Below are 18033 nucleotides of genomic sequence, written 5' to 3'. Positions count from 1 at the left end.
ATAATAAAAATACATATTAATAATATAAAAAATAAGAACATATAATATATATTAGTTTATTAAACAATTACCAAACTAATATAATATTAGTTAATACACTATGGGTAAGACTCTTTATGTCAAAAGCAAGTTGGGGTTCAAGATAGTTCTGATGGTTGAACCGGATTTAAACTAGGACTTGAACATTGGCCCAATCTAGGCATGAGGCATCCGAAGCCTGTGCTTTTGAGTTTAAACTTTAAAGTTTAGATTTTAGATAATCAGTTCTATGATATAAACCCATAGTCGACCTCATTATTAATTGGGCTATTATACTTGACATTCATAATTGCCTATGTTAATAACAGCTTGAACTTCAATTTTTTTATAGGAAAATGAGGAGTTACACAAGATGGGGGTACAATAACAGCTTGAACTTCATAGTTGCAGCAACATTGTCGTTCACGATGGCAACGTCTATGGATGGCGCTCCCTCCCTTAGTCAATTAGCTAAACCACAAGGATAGTTTAAGAAATTTACTGTTACATATTTTTTGGTACATCAGAAAAAAATGTAAGGGATAGAGCTGCCCCAAGGATTTGAGAAGCATGGCTCTCTCAATCACTACTTGACCATCGCAACTAATGGATCTACCACTAGCAATGAAATCAACCAAACAATTAGCTTCGCGAAGAACATGATTAATTCTAATGATCTTTCCCGCTTCTTTCAATTAGCTTCCTTGCATCTTGGATAGTCATCTCAGTAGTCCATGTGGTGTGTCCTCTGAGGTTCAAGGCTACAACAATTATTTTGGAATCTCCTTCAACGATGGTATCATTTTGTTAGAAGTCCAAAGCCATTCTAATAGCATTTTTGTCTGCTAATGCTTTTGCCTATAGGATTTCACACTTGCCCAACTTGTCAATCCCTAAGCATTGAATTATGCCAAAGTGGTCTCTTGCTACCCATGCAGTAATGGTCATCTTGTTCCAATGGGTTAATGCATCAAAGTTTATCTTTAGTTGTTGTTAACACAAATTTATTCTTTGGAAATCCAAAAACAAAAAAAAAATGACAAATATCAAGTCTTTGATATTTAATAAAATGGGATACAAATATCTAAGATTTAATCTCTATACAATGAGAAATCCTCTTATTATTTTTTCAAAAGATTCGATGTAAGGACTTGAAATGCTTGTTCTCAGATAAATTTAGAAGTGTGCACGATCCAAGAGTTGATGAAGCTTCCTCCTAAACTAGTGCTTGTAGATCTTGTTGTAGTACCTTAGAGGTCTCCTATAGAGAAACCGTAAGGATTTATTGAGTTGGTGAACAACTCATAGGCTTCTACTGATGAAGAACTCTGGAGGTCTTCTGTAGATGGAGGTTTCTGGAACTTTTTTCTTGTTCTCTCAAAGGTTTCTCTGAGAGTTAAAAAAAAAAAAGGTAATTTCTCTGTGAATGAGAACCATTATATAGAGGCTGGTTGAGAGAGTCTTAGTTGGTCTCAACCTTATTGGTGAGAACTTATCTGGTAGAGCTTCAACCAATCATTCTCAACTTGCGGGTCCCATGTGGTTAGGAGAGGATTTTCTCCTTACCTGTAAAGTTAAGGTTGGACTAACCATTTTGAATAGAACTTACCCAATCTCATCTTTTTATCTAGATTTCTTTGTAGATAGTTTTGGGAATTATGGGACTCTTTTTTACGGATCCCACTTGAATCTATTGAATATAGACTTTGCTTTGTAAAGTTGGGCTTGGCCAAGGCCCATTTAGTTTGGATTTGAGTTTTTTGTAAATTCGGGCTTCCATCTTGGATTTCCAAATTCAACCCATTTGTGATGGGGATACGTAGCACAAAAATTTTATGTGCCTATAATTTTCTTATGTGTTAATAAATTTTATGTGCCTACAATTGCCTACAATTGTCTTATATTGAAAATTATATTTGTTTATTTAAATAATAATTTAAATTTTAAAATTTTTAATATAACCTTAATAAAAATGAAAGAAAAATACCAGATTATTTATGTGTTAATAAACTAAACATTTTTAAATAACATTATCTTATGTATAATGTATTATTTGTTGAATTTACCATTTCAAATATGATAAATTTTATAAGAAAAGTAGAAAATCTTATATATTTTTAATAGAATAATCGATTCTTGGTCTGAATTGGTTGAGGACAAACAAGAACCAGAACCGACCCTATTATTAATCAGGACAAAATTGTGGAATCAAAATCGTTATAATCAGTTTGGGTCTATTGGATAAACCCAACCCACTGATAGCCCTAGAAGAGAGGGCAGGACCAAGAAAAAAAGAAAAAGACTTGAATGGAAAAACGATTAGGTGGTCTTCATTCATGGTTCACTAGACACCCACTTTGTGGAATCTTGGTTGTGTTCGTGTTTCATATGATTCATAAACACAATCAGTATTTTGTATGTTATTTATATGCTAAACGTGGTCCCACGGTTTTGAAATCAGTAATTAATGATTTCATAAACAGTAATTTTTAACATAACTTTTTATAGCTTTCTCAGCCAATAAACATGGTTTGTCGCGTTACTCGTATACCAATATGACTCCAATCACAATATCTCGATTTTATAATGACTGCACAATCAAAAGTAAATATTTAAAATACATTGTACATATAATCATATATGCATGAATTATGCAATTAATGCTCATATATCACGAGTCATGACTCAAAAAACCAACAATGAACAAAAGGGGCTCTTTAGCATTGTATGGTTCAAAGAAAAAATTGTTATCTTCAGAAAGAGTGATATGGTTTTAGAAGGGATTCTTAGCTTTGAAGTTTCTTTAACTTTGCAAAAAGACCACTTTTGACCCTAGGTTTTAAAAAAGGCCATTGAGTAAAAAGACCATTTTAAGACAAAAACAAATGATGATAGTGGAGATGAGAATATTCTGGTCCTTCAAGTATAAGAATATTCAAAGATCAGGAAGGAAAATATTGGGTTTGAAGTTAATCATCAGCTAGCCGCAAAGGGAAGATATTGGGTTTCGGAAGTTCTTGAATGAGAAAAAGAAATTTAAACAATTGACCTAAGACATGGAAGTCAAGTTTTAGTGGATTAAGAGAAGTGAAAATTCATTTGAAGATTCATCAGCTAGCCGCAAAGGGAAGATATTGGGTTTCGGAAGTTCTTGAATGAGAAAAAGAAATTTAAACAATTGACCTAAGACATGGAAGTCAAGTTTTAGTGGATTAAGAGAAGTGAAAATTCATTTGAAGATTCACATACCAAGCAAGGGGTGGGAAGAGTGGGCAATGTTATAACTTGTATATGAATCTTGGGGAGGGTTAATAGATTTTACCCCTCATTTTTTATTGTACTCTATGTTGTTTTCTATTAACAAATCTTCTATTAGTTATCCAAAAAATAATAGAATAATTACGCTCAATGATGCGGCATTGTTTAAGTTAAAAAAGTTATTTGAAAAATTATATGTAGATTCCACATAAAAGTCCCACCATTCACATCTGACCAAAAATAAAAACAAAAATAATTATTTTTTATTTAATAATTAATTACCGATAAAACAAAAAATCTCACAATTTCAACTTAAATAATTTTAGACTCTGGATCTCCTGCCCACAACTCTACGAAGCCTACCTGCAAAACACAACCTCCGTGAATTGAGAACATCACCCCGTGCATAATAGCATGTAAGAAGATGAGATGTTCTCCATGTATGGATGCGATGTTATGTGAGTAATAGGAGTGGGTAGAAAATCCGAACTTGTAATTTTAAGGAGAAAAATAAGTAAATCCCACTTAAAATTCTCACCTATTCACATCTGACCAAGAATAAAAACAACCGAAAAATAGACTGCACTCCACTGCAAAATTCTGAATTCCATTGCAGATCTACAATAATTTGAAATGTCAAATTCCCCCACCTTAAACACCAATACCCGTTCGTGTATTGGCATCAATTCCAAGTTAGCACCTACCCCAAGTCCCAACTGTACAATAGGACTAAGAATTCTGACAGTGGGCTGAACAATCATTCTCCCTAAAAACAAAATAAATAATTTTATTTAAAAATAAATTAACAATAATAAATTTATGTAGGATTGACATGTAATTTTTCAAATAACTTCTTTTTTTGCCACACCACATGAGTCATGAACAACCCTAACCAAAGTTCAAAATATCAATACGCCCGATATACCAGTAGGGGTGTATCAGGCAATATCAATACTTATTCTTTTAATTTTTTTTTAAAATCGGTTCAGGGAAACCAGTTTAAGGCTCCTCCACACCCTGAACTGGTCAGAACCTCGATACACCCTCTGTAGGGGCATATCAGGGAGCTCCCTGAAGGCCTGAACAATACATATCGGCTGATACGGGCCGATACTTTGAACCTTGCCCCTAACCACAGTACCACACATGAAATGCAGACATGAAAAAGAGTAGATGCCTCTGGAGTTTGAACCGCGATGGATATCTTGACCCGGATACAAGCATTACAGCGTCTAAGTATATTGTGTGATATATATACTGATGTGTTTGGTAATATGACAACAATAGGTTTACAACTTTAAAAATCCTTTCGAGTTGCGTTGTGCTTGCTGCCCAAGATACACACAGAAGAAAACATTTATTCGACTCTATACATTGTAGAAGAAAATGCCAACCTATGTAGTTTATCAACTTCTTACTGGATCCACAGGCAAGGGCCGTGGCTTCACCCAATTTACATCAAGGTCAAATGAAGATAAAACATACTGATAGTCCACAGGCCGTGCACAAACCTCTAGTAGCGCCTACCACCTGCCGTGGAGAGGAGAACTCGAGTTGGTTTTTTCCCCTTCTTCCCAAACCCATTCATCTTTGGGACATCCAGGCTCTCAGAAGAATTGGCTGTGGATATAATATTTGCAAATGACAAGGTAGCGGCACTCCTAGGACCTGCAGAAAAATAAGAGGCGATAATGCATTTCCGATGGTTCGTTAATTTGTTGCGACAAGCAAAACAAGTATTTTAAGATTGCTAGCAAAGTGGTATTCAACAATTCATTAAGTCTGAAAATAAGATGACAAAGTCAGTAATAAAATTCAACCACAAGCAGGAAAGACATTATGAAGCAGAATAGCTATACCAGTTAGGCCAGAAGCATTGGTTGCCGCTTCCGTGTTGCTCAAACCATCAGAAGATTCAACTTTCAAGGAAGGAGAATCATGCCCAGCAGCAAAACCAAGCCTTGTCACATCTGAGAAGAGTTTCCTTTCACCAATAATCGTCGGACCTGATGTTGGAATGGTGGAATTTCCCAAAGCTTAACATGACAGAAACATTAAAATGATAAGGAACTTGCTGCTCAAAAAATGATGACAAGGAACTTTATAAGAACCTTCAGTCCCTAAAATATACAGCACAGACAGAATGTGGAAAAAGCTTTAGACACAACACCGTTTCATGATATCAAGAACCCATCACTTTAATAGGTTACCTTAGTTTTCCATGTAAAGGTAAGTCAAGTCGAACAACAATCTAGACCTTAAACAAACTGCATTGATTTTCTCTAATCATGAAAGCATGCCAGATAGGATGGCTTGAACAGTCAGACTAATCAGAGCTAGGTTCACAACATCTTCTAGTAGGACATAAATAGAATCTAAATTCTGGGAAAAGATTAGTTCCTTAATCAGATATCAGTACCCAAACCAGAATTATTTGTTAATGCATGTCATAAATATTCAAGACAACATTCTATGCATTGATGATTGTGTATTACCTTCAAAGTCGTCCATCGAGAATGTTGTGTCCTTGTAAGAAGAGTGTGGATAATTGGATGGTATGGACATAGCATTCATGGCAGCAGCTTCAGCCTTGATCTTCTCTTGACGTTCCTGGAGAATCAGGAGTACATTTGGATCTTAAATATTTTACTAAGAATGACTACATGCACTTTTGGAGGAAGCCATTCTGCAATCATAGTTCCCTCAAAACAGAAATATCTCATGAACCAGTAACAAGTTGCACAATCAGTTGTAGCTATCGCATCAGAATTCAGTTATCAAGGTACAATTGGACATGTCTCCTACAATATGGAGACTGGAAAATGCCAATGTCCAAAGAGAAAAGCAATGTTTTATAGCTGGATTAGTCCAGGTCTGTGGACCATGCATCTATCAAGGTACAATTGAACAGCAATGTTTATTGACTGTTCAGGCCAGATGACTTAAAAAATGCTGATCAACACTAATTGCTTTTTTTAATACATACATATGCATTTATTAAATACAATTTTCCCTCTATATATTAACTATGAATACAATAAAGGATAAACCAAGGAGCAATAGGATGGCATTAACCAAGGGCTTTCATTTTACTCCATTTTATGATAAAACAGAGACAATGGAAGTTTGAGTAAGCTATTCAAGAGACAAAGCCAAAGAACCCACAGAATACCTAATGGCCCAATATCCACAACAAACTAAAAAGTAAGGCTAATTCTCAGTAGCCGATTCCTATTTTCCCCTTTCTGCTAATTATGTTAAGGTTTGTGAAAAAGAAATTAAATTCTTTTTCAAAGAAGAAAAGAGAAGGCCTGCCTCCTGTAAATTAGCTCTCTTATTCATTGTATTCTTTTCAAATGTTTAACCCATGCAATTTTTCATTTTTCTATAAAAAGTTTAAGGCAAGCAATACTGCATGTACTATGGAGCAGAGTGTTGGGAAGTCAAGAAACAACATATCCAAAAAATGAGTGCGGCGGAACTATGAACGTTGAGATGGATGAGTGGCAAAAGTATATGGATAAAAAATGAACTTATTCAAAGGAACCTAAGAGAATCTCCAACAGGTAATAAAATGAGGTAAACTAAGATGACGGTGCATTTGCTCCCTGGTCAAGTTCTCTGCATTTGCTTATTGCAAACCATGGGAGATTAATGAGGGCGCCCAAGGCATAGTGTGGGAGATGACAGTTCAGATAGACAAAAGAAAAGTTGGAAAACTGGAGGAGAGGATGACGATGCTGAAGGCGAGCCTGGTTGGAAGATTCGTGACAGTAGACTTGGACACAGACAAGGTCAAAGCCTGGGCTAATAACCTTGAGTGGGGAAAAGAGAAACTAATGGGGGTTAGAAAACTGAATGGAGGATTGTTCCTCTTCATGTTTCACAGTAGGGGCTGGGCGGAAGAGGTGTTGGCAGCAGAATCGCTGAGGTCGAGACAGTTCAACCTTAGACTGAGTTGATGGTTCCCAGTGGAAAGTGCACTGAGTGAAGGGAGAGGAAGAAGAAAGGCAGTCTGGATTGTGGTAGTGGGGATCCCTTTGCACACCTGGAGCATAGTTACGTTTGAAGAAATAGGAAAGTAGTGTGGAAAACTTCTGAGATTCGACGATAAAAACAGGACCTGGGACAGGTTGAACAGGGCAAAGCCCTGTCAAAGAGTTTGGATTAAAGTTGTACCTTCAAAGACAGCTTTTTTGGTTTGGTCAGCAGTGCTGGACAAGATTCTAACCAAGGAGAATTTAGCCAAAAGAGGGGTAGAAGTGGCAGATTTGGCTTGTCCCCCATGTGGTGGGAATGTAGAACCTTCTAGTCATTTACTGTTACACTGTGATTTTACCCACTAGGTTTGGTTAAAAGTGGTGGATTTATTTGAGGCTAAGCTGTGCTTCCCAGCAGATGTAAAGGGACTCATAGAGGCTTGGTGACTGGAAGGTCTTAGTAAGGCTGGAAAGATGGCATGGAGCATCATCCCCGCTGCTGTTATGTGGTCAGTGTGGAGTGAAAAAATAACAGAATATTTGAAGGAACTCAGAACTCAAAAGAAGATATACTGAGGAAAATTCTGGGAATGATCCACTCATGGCTGGCAATACATCTGATGTTTAAAGGCAGACACCCAAGTGTATTTTTTTTATTTTAGCTTTCTGTTTGTAAGGAATGGGTAGTTGTTTGTTTTTTGATTGGGGGGGGGGGGGAGACTGTATTGAGATGAGATGGTTTTTTGTATATCCTCTGTTCATTTCTCTGTGTACAGGGGTTTTTCTGTAGTTGATTTTATTATTGAATCACTTTACAGTTTTCAAAAAAAAAAAGGTTGGACAGGGAGAAGCTGCTGTTTGATGTAAGCGATAGTATCCTGAATAGAATGAATTAATGAAATTAAAGCTTGTGGGGGAGTTTTATGAGCTGAGGTTATTGGTGAGGGAGAAGATGGAACAGCACTATGCTGTGATAATGGGAACAGAAGGAAATGAGGGGGTGAGGAAAGGAAGGAGAAAGGGCAGAACAAGGACGAAGACGAAGTTGGGAAGGCAAATCGCAGTGTTTTAAAAGCGTGAGGCACAAAAAAATAAAAAAAAAAAATCAGAAAATAAAAAATTGCAAATATATATATTAAATATAATATTAACAAAAAGTATAAACTTAAATCTTAAAATTAATGTTTTAAAAAACCTATTATCTAAAATTAAAATACATAAACATAACATGTGAAGCGCACTCAAATGAAAATTTAACAATAAAATCAAACATATAAAACATTTTCAAACATGTAAAACCCACAATCTCTTTTTTTCCTCAATTGCATTACTTCAAGTAGCTAATGTGATGTAAAACATATTACATTCCCAATTCTACGAGCCGCCTTTGTGCCACTCCCTCGAGGCAAGCCCAAACAAGTCCATGTTAGGGTATTAAATTCTTAATTTCACACAAGAAATAATGATTTTATAATTTTAATTGCCTTTTAATAAGATATTTTATTAAGATTAATCAATGAAAAACATTAGCAAATGGGGGAAGGTAGGAGAAGATGCTGAGATGGGGGTTGAGAAGGGCAAGATTGGTATTTCATATAGGAATGAGAGGGAGTTAAGGGGCAGGGACACATGGAGAGGGAAACAAGGAATCCCAATCGTCGTGATGTGAAGTAAAAGAAGGAAAGAGTGATCAAGAAGCGAGTGAAATAAGGGCAGGACTGAATTTAACTGGGACTCACATTAATTATACTGGCCAAAGTCAAACCGAGACATCAAGACATCAATTGGTCGGGTTAAAAATAAGGAGGGGGAGGGGTATAATTGGGAAAAGGCCAGCAAAAAGAGTTTTATCAAACAGGTTGAAGGGTAGGAAACTAAAAGAACAAGGTGACAACTGGATTTGGGTGATAGTAGTGATTTAAAAAGGCACGCCTAGGCAGACAGGCGAGGCGCATTTTAGGGTAGGTGCCTTGCCTAGGTCCTAGGCGCAGCCCATTCAAAAGGCGCACGCCTAGTGCGCCTTGCGCCTTTTGAAATTTTGATGCTTTTTCCTTTTTTTTGAGTCTAGCAACTAGGCCGGGGGCGAAGCCCCCGGACCCCCGTGCCACGCCCCTCGAGGCCAGCCCAAGCAAGTCCATGTTAGGGTCATAAATTATGATTTTTCACACAAAAAATAATGATTTTATAGTTTTAATTGCTTTTAAGAAGATATTTTATTGGGATGAATGAATGGACAGCATTACCAAATAGGGGGTTCTCGAAGCTTCGGTGAGCGAGCGAAACTCAGAATTTAAGACCCTAACATGGACTTGTTTGGGCTGGCCTCGAGGGGCGTGGCACAAAGGCAGCTCATAGAATTAGGAATGTAATATGTCACATTAGCAGATTAGCTACTTGATTTAATTGAGAAAAAAGAGATTGTGGGTTTTATATGCTTGAAAATGTTTTATATGTTTGATTTCATTTTTAAATTCTCATTTGAATATGATTTACATATTATGTTTATGTATTTTAATTTTAGATAATAGGTTTTTTTAAACATTTATTTTAAAATTTAAGTTTATATTTTTATTAATATTATGTTTTATAATTTTTTGAATTTTTTGGATTTTTTATTTTTTAGCTTTTTTTTTTTAATTGTGCACCTTGCCTCAAAAAGGCGCGCGCCTCGCCTTGCACCCCAAGCACAAAATGGCCCTTGCACCTTTTTTGTGCCTTTTTCTTTTAAAACACTGGGTGATAGCTCAGTTCGAGGGAAAAAGAAGACTGTAAGAGTACAAAGGAGTAGTTGGAACTCAGCAGAAGCAGACAGTGCTAGCATTGAAGGGGAGGAGGAAAGTTAGACGAAAAACGACGACAGCAGCTCGCTAGGTCCAAACAGACATTGTTGAGTTTTAGAATCAAGAAGTGAGCTCGATGTCGAAGCCAGACCTGTCTCCGTAGACTACAACAGGAGCTCTGCCTAGTTCAGATAAATCGAGGTTGGAGGGACAATCTAGTGGGGCGCTAGACAGAGAAGTGGATTTTGAGTGTGGGAAAGGGTTAGCTATGGACAAGACAGTCCAGGTCGATGGTGAGGTGCGTATCACTAAAGCCTCTGATGCTTTAACTTCTAAGGTGGAGGGAAAGAGTCAACTGGGGGTAGATAAAAGGACATGGAAAGGAGGAGGGGTTAGTGAAATAAAGAGAAAGCGCTCTTCAGAGTGGGAGAGGGTAGACAAATTGGAGAAAGTTTATAACAGGAAGAGAAGATTGGAGGAAGGTGACTCAGCTGTCAAAGAAGGAAAGGAGTTATATGGGCAAGGGATAAGGAGCAGTGGCAAGAGGAACGGAGAGGGGAGAGGGTGGAGGAGGAGAGAGGAGATGAGAAGTAGGGTGGGCTAGAGTTGAACCGAACAAGGAAGTGGAAATTACTAAGCTTGTAGAAAGGGAAGTGACAGTGAGCAAGTCCCTAGGATTGTTCTTTTGGGGAGGGGAAGAGTTTGCAAGGAGAGATTTTGAACAATTTGAGAGGAACAAGAGGGAGGAGAAAAGTAAAAGGCAAGGGGGTAGCAGCTTGAACAAAGAGGGGGGTGAGGAAGGGGGCGAAGAGGAGGTGCTTGATTAGACTAGTAGCAAATACACACTTAATGGCACTTGTGAAAATTTAACTATCAAAACGGATATCAATTATCAAGCTCCTTTGATACCCAAAACAAACAAAAGATCATGTAAAAAAAATACAGGACCATCAATGGACTCCAAAAGTTTGATACCCAATTGGACACCAAATTCGATTATCTCATATTTGGATGTTAGAACTTGCATCCAATTAATAAATATGCATCTATACATAGATATTATATACAGTTATATAAAGCTTATAGCTAACAAATTTCATATTTTATATTTATCATGCATTTATCATACATGTATTATGTATACATTGAAATAATTATTTTTTAAATTTTTTATTTTTTATTGCCATCTTTAAGTATAACATGTTGGATGTGGATTAAATCCAAATCCAATCCAAAGTCCAACATTTTGGATTTCATATTGGATTCAAATCCAAGGGTTTGCAGGAAAAAGATGAAGTGAAAATGAATAACATATATGCCTACCCCCTAAAATAAAAGAACAAAACAAGTTAACCTAAGTAACTTAACCCAGGAAGAAGAGAGGGGCAAAGGTTCTAAGCCAAAAATGATAGCTACCTGAGAAAAAAATCATGAAGGATAGGAAGAAAAGGAAAACAATTGATGTATATGGTCAAGATGAATCTTAAAAGGAAATAATGGCGTTGCAAAAGATGTGATAAAATATGAATGTGGACCTAATTGCTCGAAACAAAACAAACCACCAAAAACAGATGGATGTCAATACCTTCTTAGCAAGCCGCTTCCGCTGATTTTCACGCTTCTTGATTTCTTCAATAAATGGAGACAGGGCATCGGGAGGCAACATTTCAGTCAGATCAATTTCACAAAGCTGCAAATATTTTCATGGTTAATGGTAAGAGATAATGACCTTGTGACATATTTTTCAAAAACAAAAAAGATTGTTACAGAGTACCAATCAAATAAAAAAAGGAATTTACGACACTTAATATAAAAGAAATGAGCAGTGATTACCTGAAATGTTGTTGTTAAGGAAAAATGACTTAAAAAACGATAGCGTCTCCTCATGGCCTCTGATTGAGTCACAGTCTCCAACTGTAAAATCTTACCACTAATTCTGCAATTAAGTTATTCTAGTCAACAAATGGGAGGAAGAAAAAGAATAATTGATACCCACCAAAGAAAGTCACAGCAAAATAAACTTCATCGTATGCTTTTCTTTCGATTTTCTTCCTAACATAATTTCAAATCCCAATCTAGTTATTAGAGATGCCAATAGAATATATAAACAACGATGATAAAAAAAAAGAATATATAAACAACAGTCACACTGGAACGCAATTTTACTTTTGAGAATTCAAATGCATCTGACACCAAAGGTGACAATGTTTTTTCAAAACAATAACAAAGAAGAATATATTAGGTTATATAATTAGAAATTTATGCCAACAAGCAATAGCAAACAAGTCACTGTGATAAACAACACTGTATTACAGTGTGTGCAATCTCTTTTACACCTATTAGAATATCCCTTAACAGGATACAGAACCCAAGATAGGTTTAATTCTGTTAAATACAACCAATGAAATGTTAAATCTAATAATTCTTGTCTTGGAGTGAAGGTTTTAAAAATGGGATCAGAAAAAACATCTTGAAATAGTGACTGATGTGATCCTACAACAGTAAAGACGAAAGAAACTATTGCATGTTTACTTCTTTCTTAGCAGCAAATCCTTTGTCTATATTTGATCATACAAATTCTGGCTTCCTGTCACACCTGGGTGGAAGCTGATCATAGCTCCCGAAGTAGTGCAGAAGACATTTCATATTTAATGGATGAAGAATCAGGTGTTGTCCATCAATTGCCTGTAATAAACACATGGACAAAATAAGCAACTGTAACAGAATTATATCTCAATGTTTAAATGATGTGAAGAAATGGGAACCCCTCACGATACACGCTTGAAAGTAATGAAAAGAAGAAAAACTAAAACAAATCACCATATAGCAATTGGTATCTGTTTTATTGACCTTCCATACTTACCCATTCTTCCTAAGATTTAGTGGTCCTAACAAGATGACCAGGGTCATCAAAACAATGCAATGATGCAAAAATAGAACACATGCTGCTATAGATGTGGAAAACTGGAAATCATATCAAATAGTTTTATATCAGTGTTTTAAAAGCGCAAGGCACAGGGGCCAATTTGCGCCCAAGGTGAGGTGCGCCCCTTTTTTGAAGCAAGGCACAAAATTACAAAAAAAATCAGAAAATTAAAAAAAAGCCAAAAAATTCAAAACAAATGCAAATAAACAAAAATATTAAACATAATATTAATAAGAAATATAAACTTAAATTTTAAAATCAATGTTTTAAAAAACCTATTATCTAAAATTAAAATACATAAACATAACGTGTAAAGCATATTCAAATGAAAATTTAAAAATAAAATAAAACACAAAACATTTTCAAGCATGTAAAGCCCTCAAAAATAGCTAATGTGGTGTAAAATATATTACATTCCTGATTCTACGAGTCGTGTTTGTGCCACGCCCCTCGAGGCAAGCCCAAACAAGTCCATGTTAGGGTCTTAAATTCTTAATTCTTATAATCATCATCTAAACCTTGGCCTAACTATATGGGGTCAGCTACATGAATCATGTTCCGCTATTCCTTTTTGTTCAGTGCCAAATCATTCAATAAATTATGGCACTTAAATAATTTCTTATTATTTCCTCCCAAGTCTTTTTTGGTCTACCCCTAGCTCTTCTAGCCGCTTCAATCTGTAACAGATCACTATTTTTCTAGCAGGCCCATGCACACGACCAAATTGTCACAATCTACTTTCTCTCAATTTTATCACCCCATTGGAGCTACTCCTAGGTTCCTTCATGTGACTTCTAGTTTTGATTCTGATGCATGTTTTTTATTCCCTTTTCCCACTGCCTATGTTGAAAACTAGAAAGTAAAGACAAATAAAAAGCCAAAGAACCATTACTTTCTATATATCACTCACCTGGTAGAAAATATAGGAGTCCCTCTCTGTTACATCTTCATAGCCAGTTGATTGCTTTCGTAGAAATTTCCTCTCTTCAGATGGGGAAGATATCACTCGTTCTTGACCTTCAATTGATTCAGACACATCAGCAGTTTGAAACAAACTATCTTTTTTGTCTAGTTTTTCTGGGCTTGAACTATCCAACAATTTTGGTTCACCCATGAAACCACCACCAATGAATGGCATTTCACATGAAGATCTACCTGCTAAAATTACAAGACCAACTAAATCAGTGCTCCAATTGAAAATAAATGGGACTCCATTTTACTGTTGATGCATTTACAGACCCTAGTATTAGAATAAGAAGATATACCACTTCTTAAAGCCAGATCACTCCTGCAAGCATGTTGCTCGGTCCAGCATTTCTTTCTCTGCTGTAGTTGTTCAAGTGCTGCACAAACATATGGAAGCTTCTCTAAATCATCAACCAGGCCAGACTCTGCTCTAGCTAACCAACCATCTAGTTCTGATTTTGCTTCCCTGGTTGATAGTTCCACATCTAATGTCAATGTGAACTTGGAAAAGGAGTCACAGAGTTCATCACTGCTGCAAGGTAAAGATTCTTTTCCCAGCTGATTTTTCTGAAAGGGTACTACTGAATCTTTTGCTCTTGTTAGAAGTGCAAATTTCACATGGTCACCAACACAGTACTGCTCTACATTTTCAATATAGATGGTATATAAATCCCTTGAAGATATCATCATAAAACATAGGGGGCATTTTTTCCAGCATTCACCTTTATGATCCTCCTCACCCATTAGCAAGTACTGCAAAATACAAGGGAAGCAAAATATGTGACCACATGAGGTTATCTGTGGACACAAAGGGCTTTCCAAGCAAATGGGACAGCGCACAGTGAGTGGTGTGAAGTATCTCACACAAATAACATCCTCCCATTCTAACATTTTATCTGGATCCCTTGACTCAAGCGCATAGTTTCCAGAGTCTAACACAACAAATTTATAGTTTGCCTGAAGGAATAGATCTTTATTGTAAGGCTTTATCTTGTGCTGCCTCCTTGGAGGAGGAATCCTTGGTTGAGGACGAGAAATAGGATCATAATGAAAATTCAGCAAGTGGTTAGCACTCATCATCTGGTTTTTTCTTATTGCTGAATGTGTGGTACTGCTAGAAATATTGGCAGACCCGGATGCGGGGTTTTGTGGAGAACTGGCAGCTCCAAACACTTTTCCATTGGGTTGAGCAGATCCAACATGATCACATCTCAATATCCCTCCTTGATTAGATGTACGACACTGAGGACAGGCACTGTGGCTTTGGTGAAATGATATTTTCTTACCATCAGGTGTTCTTAAGTCATTCACCTGAAGAAAATAAAACATAATATATATGAGGGCAAACCCATGATCATGGAAAGGAACATAAGAAGAAACCGGTAAAAAATCTAACTACTCCCACAAGTTACCACCATTATTGTCTACAAATGTGGCTAGAAAAGAAATTTGATGTTGAATGTACATTTGTGCCTCTACTTTTTTTTTTTTGTAGCAAGTGCATAACCCACTAATACATTATGCGACTCAAGCACTTCCAAGAACCAAGGGGAGCACCAAAAAAATTTAAACATGTCAAATTCTTCTTGTCTGTGTAATAATGCAAGGTATACACATTGAGCACCGGTTACCATTTCAAAATGAGATATATAGCTTCCTTAGTGGAATATGTGGAAAACAGGGAAACCATGGAAGATAGTTTCCTTTTTTATAATATAAATTGTTCTAAAAAAGGAAAAGAAACATCAAACAAAAAGTTAAAACTCAGAGCACTTTGGATTCCAACATTACCTTCTTGGAAGATCCACCACAACCTGTTCCAGCAGAAGGCATTGGATCTGCATAAAAAGAAATTGTATAAGACATGCAAATGTATTCTGATTTCAAAGATAGGCACCAAAATGCAATTCAAAAGGAAGCAAAGTAACAGCAATAACTACCCAAGATTTTAAAGATCCCAACTTATTGGGCTGTACCGGCTGCTAATACATACCATTCCCGCCAATCAAGAAGAGAGAGGGAAAAAAGAACCACCTATGTAAGCTAAGAAAAATGAGGTATATTCATCTCTTTGAGTAAATTTCCATTTCTTTTAAGTTTTCAACTTCAAAAAATGGTGAAGAACTCTATATACACCTTATTAATCCTAGATTGCTTCCCGAAGAATGGCCAAGTTTTTGAATATTTAACCACACCGCTTATGCGGCAAGGATAGGAAAAATAATCGACAGGCCTCTTTATAAAAAAAAAAGAAAAAAGAAAAAAAGAAAAGTCTAAAATTCTTTCTGAAATCAAATAAAAGATGAATAAACTGAAATTCAACTATAACAGAAACTCTGAATCTTAAGATATTCCCTTACAATAGATAAATAAATAAAAATATAAAACAAAAAATAACTCAATTGTAACATTCACGAAAACCTAAGGTTCAAAGGTGCAACAAAAATTGCACCAAACTCACACTATCATCCCAGACTGGTTCATATACCATTGAAAAGAAAACTAAATGGGGAAAACAGCAGACTAAATGGGGACAAAGACCAAACTAAGAAATCAAGTAACAGAGAATCCCTACTCCCAATTGGAGAAAAAATAGAAGCCAAAAAACTGAAAACCCTCACCGGAAATCCCGTCAAAGTGACCGGACGAAGTGTCGGAAAAGGGGATCTCCATCGATCCAAGAGTCTGACTGTGGGTGGGGACAGCGGCTCGAGACTCGATACGTTCTGGAGCTTGAAGGAGTCCATTATCGGAATAAGGGCTTTGAGAGAGAGTTCGAGATGTAGCCGCTTCGGAACTTTGGGCGTAGGTAGGCGAGATGGACATGAAAATTTACGAAGAAACAGGAGCGTTTGGATTCAGCCACAGCTGGTAATTGAGAAGAAGAAAAAGGTTGATCTGAGCGAAAACTACGATCTATATAGGGCATCTTGCGAATGCGAGGGAATATCCCAATTTCTTTATTTTTTATAATAAATCCAATTTCTGAATAAATAGGTGCTCTTAAATGACTAAACTGCCCTGCAGAGTAAAACAAAATGACGAAATAAACTCCAAGTTTGCACTCTCGACTCTTTTCGTAACTTCAGTTAGGCTCCGTTTGGTTTGTGGGAAGATGGGATGGGATAAGAAAGTGTAAAAAATTATCTTTTCATGTTTAGCTTTATATATAGGAAAATAATAGGAAAACATTGTTACGAGGGAGAAGAGAAAAGAAGGTGAGGGAGAAGAAAGAAAAGGAACATGGAGGGAGAGACAACGAACTCCTTGAAGCTCTGATTTGTGTTTGCAAACCCAGATCTAAGTTCTACTATGGCAAAAAACCTCTGATCTAGGTTATACCATGGTGAAAACATCTTCAACAGTAGTTACCAGCAACAGCGATGTTTGTTAGCAATAGCAGTGGTTACCAGTAGTGGCAGTGGTGCACCAGCGGCGGTGGTAGTTACCAGCAACAACGGTGGTTACCAACAGTGGCGTTGGTGCAGCAGCAACGATGGTTACCAACAACGGCGACGATGGCGCAACAACAGCAAGGCAGGAGGATGAAGATGAATAAACTCGAGTTTTCTCGAATTTTTCCACCAGGGTCACACGTTTTGGTGCGACCCCAATTCCACAATTTTGCAATCTTGCATCCCACTTTTTTCTCATTCCATCTCCCTATTTCCCTTGAAACAAATGAGAGAAAAAAATGAATATTCCTTTTTTCTCATCCCCATCCCACAAACCAAACCGAGCCTTTTGTGGGATGATTTGGGTGGGATGGGATGAGATGGGATGAGAAAGTGTAAAGTTTTCATTTTCCATCATTTGATTTATGAGAAAATTATTGAGAAAAAACATGACATAAATCAGAATTGAAAATAAAACTATTTAGCTCCAAAAATCAGTTGTCCCTCTAAAAAGTTTCAAACTCATTGAATCCATAATTTTTCACATAACAACGGACCATTGCTATCCATGAAATGGCATTTGTGAGAAGGCACTTTAACCCACTTTGTCCTATAGTATCATGATTCATAAATTCTTTTTCTTCCTGTAGTGATTTCAAATGCCCATAGGCTCCAAATTAGATGATAGAGATCACGACTGGTGACATGGG

The 18033-nt window shown here is 36.6% G+C and overlaps 1 protein-coding gene across 2 annotated transcripts; it reads right to left on the bottom strand.

Moving 5' to 3' along the window:
• Positions 1-4507: 4507 nt before the first annotated feature.
• On the bottom strand, positions 4508-16882 carry LOC104591857 (RING/U-box superfamily protein). 2 transcript variants are annotated; one of them, XM_019196776.2, is made up of 10 exons: positions 16550-16882; positions 15720-15766; positions 14228-15239; positions 13873-14120; positions 12633-12721; positions 11870-11972; positions 11622-11726; positions 5772-5886; positions 5136-5312; positions 4508-4944 (listed from the first exon to the last, which is right to left on the bottom strand). In XM_019196776.2, the coding sequence occupies exons 1-10, from the start codon at positions 16752-16754 to the stop codon at positions 4790-4792; spliced, it is 2256 nt and encodes a 751-aa protein (XP_019052321.1). In that variant the 5' UTR covers positions 16755-16882; the 3' UTR covers positions 4508-4789. The 2 variants fall into 2 exon arrangements, with proteins under 2 accessions (XP_019052321.1, XP_010249224.1); XM_010250922.3 differs by having other exon boundaries at positions 13873-14117; positions 16550-16876.
• Positions 16883-18033: the final 1151 nt, after the last annotated feature.

Source organism: Nelumbo nucifera, chromosome 4, assembly GCF_055504915.1.
Source record: "Nelumbo nucifera cultivar China Antique chromosome 4, China Antique-T2T, whole genome shotgun sequence".
Lineage (NCBI taxonomy): Eukaryota > Viridiplantae > Streptophyta > Magnoliopsida > Proteales > Nelumbonaceae > Nelumbo > Nelumbo nucifera.
The sequence above is the reverse complement of the archived record's forward strand: the minus strand, read 5'-3'. Positions and strand labels throughout refer to the sequence as shown.

Bases quoted from the DNA above. Each gene is read 5' to 3' on its own strand.
- LOC104591857 (XM_019196776.2), bottom strand. From the start codon at position 16,754: ATGTCCATCTCGCCTACCTACGCCCAAAGTTCCGAAGCGGCTACATCT. The intron at 12,722-13,872 runs GTGAGTGATATA...TGTTTATTACAG, and splicing joins ACTCCTATATTTTCTACCAG to GCAATTGATGGACAACACCT. The intron at 11,973-12,632 runs GTGTGACAGGAA...ACTTAATTGCAG, and splicing joins TATGATCAGCTTCCACCCAG to AATTAGTGGTAAGATTTTAC.